This window comes from Lotus japonicus, chromosome 1, assembly GCF_012489685.1.
Source record: "Lotus japonicus ecotype B-129 chromosome 1, LjGifu_v1.2".
Lineage (NCBI taxonomy): Eukaryota > Viridiplantae > Streptophyta > Magnoliopsida > Fabales > Fabaceae > Lotus > Lotus japonicus.
The window spans coordinates 65,348,350-65,356,544 of record NC_080041.1 but is presented as its reverse complement, the minus strand read 5'-3'; the positions used below and the strand labels follow the sequence as shown (position 1 = coordinate 65,356,544).

Here is an 8,195-nt window from a genome sequence, read left to right as displayed (position 1 = left end):
TTGTTACATAACCAGCACTGCAGCAATATCTTGACTGTAAGACAATACTCTGTGCTGTAATGATATTTAGATTTACTCAACCCCAGAAAACATCTAATGTTGGATATGAGATTTGTATAATTTACATGATTTAATTAACCATTCTAACCACATCTCGATAATCATATACAAACTCCAATTACTTTCTCATTCTCTTGGTGTAATTCCACAAATTATTTCTCAGGGGTGTCTTCAGGTTTAATATCATTGTTGAGCATGACTCTTGGCTTGCCCATGCTGAAATTCAAAACCCTTGCATTCATATTATACTTGAGTTTTCCATCATATAACAGCTTTCTTATGTAGTGCTCTATGTCTGAACCAATCAGGCGAAGCGTGTATTCTGTCAATTGAGAACCCTGTTTTGAGTCATTCAAGATTAGTATTATGACTATTATCTCACCATAGAAAACAAGATTCAGCAGAATTAACAACAAAATGAAATCACATTCTCGTCCAGAGCTATCAGAATCAATATGGTACTCAAAAACTACTAACGGAAGCTGTTCCTCTTCAGAATTGATTTTGACTTCTGAATCAACTTTTGAAGGAATTCCGAACATGCACTTAATCACATTCAAGTGCTTTAATTGACTCAAAACTGGCAAATGTCTAAAATCTAATACCAACTTCCTTACTACACAATTTGTTGGATTACAAACTAGACTTGTGAAGCATAGCCTATAACATGTCTTCTGTTTTACCATATTTTGCTAAGTAGAGGCCTACATGCTAGATAAGCTTAGCCTTGAACTGTTGTTGGATGTTTGAGTTTAGTATTGATGACAATATTCTAATATATATTTAGAAATCTTTCTATAATTGATTCCAAATTAAATATAAGTTTCTGTGTGTAGCTTCTAGATAGCATAATTGATTCTGGGAAAAAATAAGCTGGTCCATACATGCTATAGGAAAAAATTACCTCGTAGTGATCGACGAGCTCTTGAAAGTACGAAAAAACCATGTTGCATGTCTCAGGATTCCACACAAACTCATCCTGGGGATCAAGAAGAAGGGTAAGCTTATCCATCTGGGTTTGATCAAACTCCCAAGTCTCCGGGTCGATGTACGCCGCGTAGATCCTCACGTGGCGCGTGGCAGTACTCAGCCACTGTCCTCCATACTCCCTGCTCATGTTTTTGCTCTTCACATTGATCTGAGTCTCTGCTGGTCTAGGTTTCACTCCTTTTGGGTTCATTTTCTGGCTACCTACTTGCTCTTGCTCTTCTTGTTCCTTCACTGTCTCTTCTCCTTCTTGAACATCAGTTGTTTGTTGCTGAGCTGAAATGAAAAATGCTCTCTTGTTTTTGAGCCCTGTTCTTCCTCCTCCAGTCCAGCCTAACATAGATAATTTGGTGGAAACCATGTAGGAGCAACTCGTGGCCATGGCTAAATGCTGTGTGTCTAGGGAATGTAAGCCAGTTTAATCAGTTTTGTGGTTGTTGCAGTTCAATACTCAACTAGCTTACCAGTTGCTATGTCCCTTACAGTATGGATAAGATTTCTCTCAGTTACTAGAGAGAAATGTTTGTGGTCACAGAAGAAAGAAAAGTTGCTTCCATGGATACTGCTTTTTCCAATTTTGCCCATGGACAATCCTTATAAGTTTTAGACTATTCTTATTTTTAGGTGTATTGTGTCCATTAGTTCAAAAACACATACCTTGGTGACTTGGTGAGGTAAAAAGGAAAATGTTCCCATACAAATTTAGGGACATTCAAGATATATAGATTAGTGACCTCTTTTAACCGTGTGGGTGCTAAAACCGTCACTAACTCATATGTCTCTTGAATGTCTACTAAAGTTTGTATGCACACATATTATCACTCAGGTAAAAATGATACTAATATTGTTTGACGTGCACTATTTATGTATATATACCTAAAGTGAGATATAAAGAGAGAAATTCTCCAAGTTTTTATAATAATTTGAATTTAGGAATATCAATCCATTCTACATGACACTTAGAGCTGAAAGAAATAGCAGCAGAATAATAAAAAACAGGGTACTCCTTATTTATTTAATTTTTTATGTGCATTTCATATGGCCAGAGTAATAATCAAATTAGAACTTGTACAAAATATGCTACATTCACAATTATATACTATCTTTTTATGGAAGCCTTTGTATATGATGTTCTAATTGGAACCATCGTAAAACCATTTGTATAAGACCTCTTAAGAAGCACTAAAACAATCTTTTACACCCCTAAGTTAATCTGATTTAACTAATAATCTTGAGTTCAACAAAATATACAAGCAGTATTTTTACCATCTTATTACTGGCCTTCTTTTCATCATAAAAGTCCTATCCGAAACCAATGGAATTCACTCATTCCTTAACATCGAAATCAACACGACCTAAAATAGGGAAGCTTCAATTATGTACCCTAAACTAACAAAACATATAGTTACCAACCAGCTTAAGAAATTTCCTTTAAAATACAAACACATCCCAAACTTCTCAACTCAATCAGGTTGCAATCATATCAAACATTAAATGGGGAGACTTTCAACCAAATAAAACAAACCAGAAGCAATCACAGTACTTTAAATTGATCAAATAACACTATATTTTTCAACCTCAGTCACTCTCTATTCAAATAACCTGTCTACAATAACTTCTGTCTATATCTCCTTGTACCTTTACTCCAACACCAACAAAAAATAACAACTGCATTATATTAGTTTCTACAAATCATGAGGTAAACTTCACATCTATCAGTCATACTTGTCCTGCAATCAAGTACCCTTAAAGAATCAAGATGTAGAGAACATTTATTAAAATGCAGTATTCATTGTATTGATAACATTAAATGTTACTCTTTAATTGAGATTTTTAAATTTTAATTACTTAACCAGTTTCCTAATTCACTTGTTAGCACTTACCATATCATATATATATATATATATATATATATATATATATATATATATATATATATATATATCTCAAAGATGCCACTCAGCAGGAATTACACTGGCACCTCCCAGAGCAGAACTTTCTTTTGGTTTTTTATGCTTGCTGATTTTGAACTTTCAATGTATTTCAAAATAGTTTCCCTACAGTTCTTGAATTATTCCATGTATGTATGGAAACTCTTCTACAATTGATTCTGAAGTTATAATCATTAATGAGGAGAAACTTCTGAATTGCTCATCCAAACATGTTATGCCCTTTCTCACCCATTGTTCCTATGGTATGATTCAGCTAACAAGGATGTTTATAAGGCACACATATATAAGATTGAGATCAAGTCAAAGATCAGTGAGATAATATGTATAAAGAACTTGTAAGGAAACATACATTCAAGTCAAATCACAGTGAAAAGAAAGAAACTAAGCTACAAAATTGCTATAATATTATTAGAGTGCAGAGCTATGATCTTAATGCTCTAATATACAACTTTTTCATCCTTTATCATGACAACAAATAAAAAACTCGATCTGATTGAGATCAAGGACAAAAATAGACACAAGTTCAGGTAGAAAAAGAAAAATGAGGAAAATGAGGCCTAGTTTCCTCATTATCAAGGGAAGGAGGAGGGTACACACAAACAACCTCTCATCTAGAAACCCATTTATAAAAAACCCCATAGAAGATACAAACTCTAATGTAAGGGGTATTAGAAAACTTTTTATATACAAAATACAAATACATACAAACTATTAAGATAAAAGAAAGATCTTCTTCTTCTATAAATCTTTGCTCAGTCAAAGCTTGATGAACGGCTCCATCTTCCTTTCAAGTAGTCCTCCAATGAGACACTCGGCGCAACACTACACATAGAGAGCAAGTCATCCTCCACATCACGCAGTGCAAGATTAAGATGTGACTGTAGATTACTAGGTGGACACCCTTCATCATCAACCATTTCTTGTCCTTCCGAAGCATTCGCTTCTAACTTTGCCCACTTGATTGCATCGGCATCACCTTGGAGGAGCTTTGAAACCTATGGTCCAATGGAATACATGAGATTCGCAATAGAGGAAAGACTATTGAGAGAATGAGAACGCTTCCAGGGTGATCAAACAAGAAGATACAGTCAAGTAGTATGCTATGGAATTCATGAACTACATGAGCATGTTTGGATCAGATTCTCTTTCATCAGAATCAATATAAGCTTTTTACCAGAATTGTTTCTGACTTCAAAAGTTTCTAAACATGCACCTAGAATCAAACACAAAGTGTACTTAACTTCCAGGAAATTACACCCCATGTGCAACAAAGAACTTTTTCCTACAAGCTTCTCTTTTTCTCAGAATCAATTTTGGCACCGAGAAGCTACTAACAAAAGCTTCTCCCCAGAATTGATTTTGGCTTCATAATCAACCGTAGAATGTTTTCTAAACATGCACATAGTTGGTTCAATTTGCTAAATAGCTAGCAATAGTGGACCACTTACATGGCTCATCTGAGGCCTAGATCTCGGGGAACGTCTGATACAGAGAGTAGCGGCTAAGACCATCCTTTCCATCTCCTCAAGATCATAGCTATCGCCCAAATTAGGATCTAGCAATTGTAACACCTTTCCACTATTCAAAATTGGAGTTGCCTGCAAAAGAGTGTTATGTTTTCCATAATACATAATGATTAGGAAATAAAAAGTACAAGAGAAGATGTCATAGCATAGGATTACAGACACATACCCACATAACAAGACTTTGTTGACCTTTCGGATAATCCACACTTATGGGCTTTCTCCCTGAAAGAAGCTCAAGGACCACGACGCCAAATGCATAGACATCAATCTTATCATTTACCTTTCCATACATGAAGTACTCAGGAGCCAAATAACTGCATAAATGAATGGAATATATAATTTAGAACCATTCTAAGTATACTTTCTCTCTGCATACAGTTATGCTGAACTTGAAAGTACAAACCCAAAGGTTCCAACAACATCTGTGCAGGTTATATATGATGATGAGGTTGATGCCCACTTAGCCAGTCCAAAATCAGAGAGCTGATTGAAATCAAACATAACATATTAGGATCAATAAATACAAAAAACAACTTAAAATACTAAAATTCAATCAACTGAAAGATAAATATACCTGGGGTTCAAAATCCTCAGATAATAATACATTTGATGATTTGACATCCCTATGGATCACAGGTTGATCATCTTTAGAGTGCAGATAGTCTAAAGCCTCAGCAACGCCTGTTGCTACCTTATATCTCTCAGTCCAGCCAAACTCACATGAATTTTTCCTGTGCCCTAATTTAGAATGGAATAGAAAGAAATAAGTAGAAAGTTATATCAGACCATGATCTCTTCTGGATACGGACTAAAGAACTAATTGAGCTTATCTACAAGAAAAAACACTAGATAAGCTCCTATATGTGCTCTTTGATCCGCGTCCAAACAAGCTCCATAAAGAAAAACAAAAGGGAATTTACTGAGGTATATTTTTATCTACCATGAAGGTTCTCTTCAAGGCTTCCTCTTGGCAAGAAATCATAGACCAGAAGAAGATTGCCATTCTCAAAGCAGAATCCAAGGAGGGAAATAATGTTTTTGTGATGCAAAGTTGTGATAATTTCTATTTCCAAAAGAAACTCCTTCAGAGCATCATCAGAAGGCTTTAGGATTTTGACAGCAAGTTCCTTGCCATCAGGAAGGCAGCCTCGATAAACCTTACCGCTTCCTCCTTTCCCGATCAAGTTTTCTGAATCATAACATAATCATGTTAAAAATAAACTAGTTTTGTTAAATTGAACCTAATCAAAACTTAACTAGTAATAGGAAACATACCAAGTAAGAAATTTGATGTCGCGGATACAAGTTCTTGATACTCAAACAATCTGCATGATGATGAGAATTTCTCGTGAAGGCCCTCGAAATCTTTAGGAATTTTTCTCGAATTGCAATCAGGCGAAAAAGGGGTCCCTAATTCAGCATCTACCGGAACAAGAGCGCCACTTTGACTATCTAAAGCCACAGGTTGATCTTGATGTTGAGCACAAATTTTGGGCTTTTTATCATGATCTGCAGCATATAATAGATTTCTACACGGTAACTTCATCGCCCACTGGACAACAGAGATCTGGTGGCCCATCAATGATCTATAAGCAGTTTGTCTGTCTGATAAAACTCTCCAGCGCAGAAGCGGCCAACCCGGTTGCAATTCAGATTGTCCTGTATCAGTGGTCTTTACAGGCACTATAGCCATTGAATTCTCACTGCCACCATCAACAGAACAACACCCTTCTGCAGATTGGTTGCAAGAAGTGCTTGGAAATGCCAGAGTCGGGCCGCAAATTATGCAGCTCATATTTCTAACTATTTCTGTAGAGTCCTCCAGAAGAAATTTAGCTAAACTGTTCTTCGAAATTTTGCCACTTCCCTCATTAGAATCTATCTCACTATTGTCATCACTTCTTACTTTTGTGCTCTTGCTGTGCTTCCAATGAATTGAACCAAGCAAACCATTCCTGTGATGACGATCAATATCTGCAAAACAACACAATGACTGAGAATTATACGAAGTACATGTCTGGAAATCCTTCGACAATTGACTCTGAAGCCAAAATTAATTATGGAAAGAAACTTAATTATGGTAAGAAACTTCTGTCAGTAACTCCTGAGTGTCATAATCATAATTGATTCTAAGAAAAGAGAAGCTGATATTAGGTTTGTTGGATGAACATCAATCAAAATTCAAAAGCAAGGAAAATCTGAAACCTTGCAGGGCAGCTACATTTGATGGCGACCGGTCGCGCTTGAACATGACTTTCCCATTGTTAACACAAAGAATAGAACAATCCTTGGACAACTTTTTAGCACAGTACTTAGCTACAGAGGTAGATGACCGGAGATTATGAAGGCGCTGAGAAGTCCCAACAACAACATGAGTTGCAGAATAAGCATGTGCTTCTCGAACCAAAATTTTCTTCATTGATGAACCATGGCAAATTTTGAGCTTCAGACCCACCTAAATTCACCATTTCCACAAAAACAAAAAAAGTACTTGTCCTCAGATTTCAAAGAAGAAGCTCCATAAACTTGAAATTCTATAAATAGAGGCTAAAGTTTTTATGTCCTGCATTTGCTAAAGTTTGAAGATAGCAAATGAATTTGGATGTTCAGCTATAGAAAATTGAAAAAACCCACATGGGTAGTAGAAGAAGAAGAGAAATTGAACCTGTTTCAAATTGCAGAATCCTTCATAAACAGCAAGAACAGAGTTAAATGCCTTGACACGCGAAAGAATCGATGTTTTTCCATCTCCATTCACGATTTCTACGCAACCCCATTTCACCAATCAATCTTCACACTTACTCAAGCAAAAAATAAAGAGAAAAATTGATGAAAACAAAGAATTGAAAAGGAGAAAATCATCACCTACCATGGTCCCTGAGAACATGCACAGCAACAACGATGTCACCAGGCTCAGCAACTTTAACCAGAGCCCACGTGAGAAGCTCTTTGCTGGGTGAGTCCAGCTTCACCCCCACCACCACATTCCGGCCACCGTAGCCTCCACCGTTGATGGCTTCTCCGGGACGACCCGTTTGCTGCATTTTTCACGTTTGGGGTCAGGGATCACGATCAGAGTGTGACGTCGTTTGGCTGATGGTGGTGGTGACGGTTGTTGTTGGATTGGAATGGAGTGTGAGTGAGTGAATGAATGAATGAATGAATGAATGAATGAGAGAGTGTGATATAAGAAAGAGTGAAAGACAGAGCAGTGTGGTGTGTTTGTTTTGGTTTGGTTTGGCACTTGCTTTGGTTGGGTTTCTTGGTTTGGTTCTAACCGCCAGTTGATAGAGAGAAGAGAGAGGCTACTTTGAAGTTTGAAGCTCAAGTTTTCAGTTAAAACCATGATTAAACATGTGACTTTTTTAGCAGGGTTTAATGCCTGAGATTTTGACTACTGAACCCCTCCTGTCAGTGAAACACACCTGAACATCAAACATGATCTAAAATCTAAATAAATAAATAAATATGTACAGCCTAAATTTTAGCTCCACCTAACATAGTAGTTATAACAATAGAAGATAAATAGCAACAACTTCAATACACTTGGTAGATAAATAGTGAAACTTCTTAAATATTTTTTGTATAATATTTATTTTACTTTCTTTTTGTGAAGAAATATTTAAAGTAAAAGAATGATGTCTAATTTAAAATATGAAAATTGCCGGGT

At 36.2% G+C, this 8,195-nt stretch overlaps 2 protein-coding genes across 2 annotated transcripts; both read right to left on the bottom strand.

Annotated features, from left to right (window-relative positions):
• LOC130739215 (NAD(P)H-quinone oxidoreductase subunit M, chloroplastic) lies at window positions 1-1,626 on the bottom strand. The gene is made up of 2 exons (XM_057591466.1): window positions 965-1,626; window positions 1-398 (listed from the first exon to the last, which is right to left on the bottom strand). The coding sequence occupies exons 1-2, from the start codon at window positions 1,427-1,429 to the stop codon at window positions 213-215; spliced, it is 651 nt and encodes a 216-aa protein (XP_057447449.1). The 5' UTR covers window positions 1,430-1,626; the 3' UTR covers window positions 1-212.
• Window positions 1,627-3,366: 1,740 nt separating this feature from the next.
• On the bottom strand, window positions 3,367-7,948 carry LOC130739206 (protein kinase STUNTED-like). The gene is made up of 10 exons (XM_057591455.1): window positions 7,395-7,948; window positions 7,191-7,288; window positions 6,731-6,980; window positions 5,801-6,499; window positions 5,466-5,714; window positions 5,100-5,263; window positions 4,929-5,008; window positions 4,692-4,839; window positions 4,448-4,597; window positions 3,367-3,994 (listed from the first exon to the last, which is right to left on the bottom strand). Exons 1-10 carry the CDS (start codon window positions 7,567-7,569, stop codon window positions 3,752-3,754), a joined length of 2,256 nt encoding a protein of 751 aa, XP_057447438.1. The 5' UTR covers window positions 7,570-7,948; the 3' UTR covers window positions 3,367-3,751.
• Window positions 7,949-8,195: the final 247 nt, after the last annotated feature.

What these genes read in the sequence shown, in the direction of transcription:
- LOC130739215 (XM_057591466.1), bottom strand. Translation starts at nt 1,429, where the DNA reads ATGGCCACGAGTTGCTCCTACATGGTTTCCACCAAATTATCTATGTTA. An exon ending in AGCTCGTCGATCACTACGAG is followed by an intron (nt 399 to 964) that starts GTAATTTTTTCC and finishes GACTCAAAACAG; the next exon opens with GGTTCTCAATTGACAGAATA.
- LOC130739206 (XM_057591455.1), bottom strand. Translation starts at nt 7,569, where the DNA reads ATGCAGCAAACGGGTCGTCCCGGAGAAGCCATCAACGGTGGAGGCTAC. An exon ending in CTGAGGATTTTGAACCCCAG is followed by an intron (nt 5,009 to 5,099) that starts GTATATTTATCT and finishes GATTTCAATCAG; the next exon opens with CTCTCTGATTTTGGACTGGC. An exon ending in CTAGGCCTCAGATGAGCCAT is followed by an intron (nt 3,995 to 4,447) that starts GTAAGTGGTCCA and finishes ATTGGACCATAG; the next exon opens with GTTTCAAAGCTCCTCCAAGG.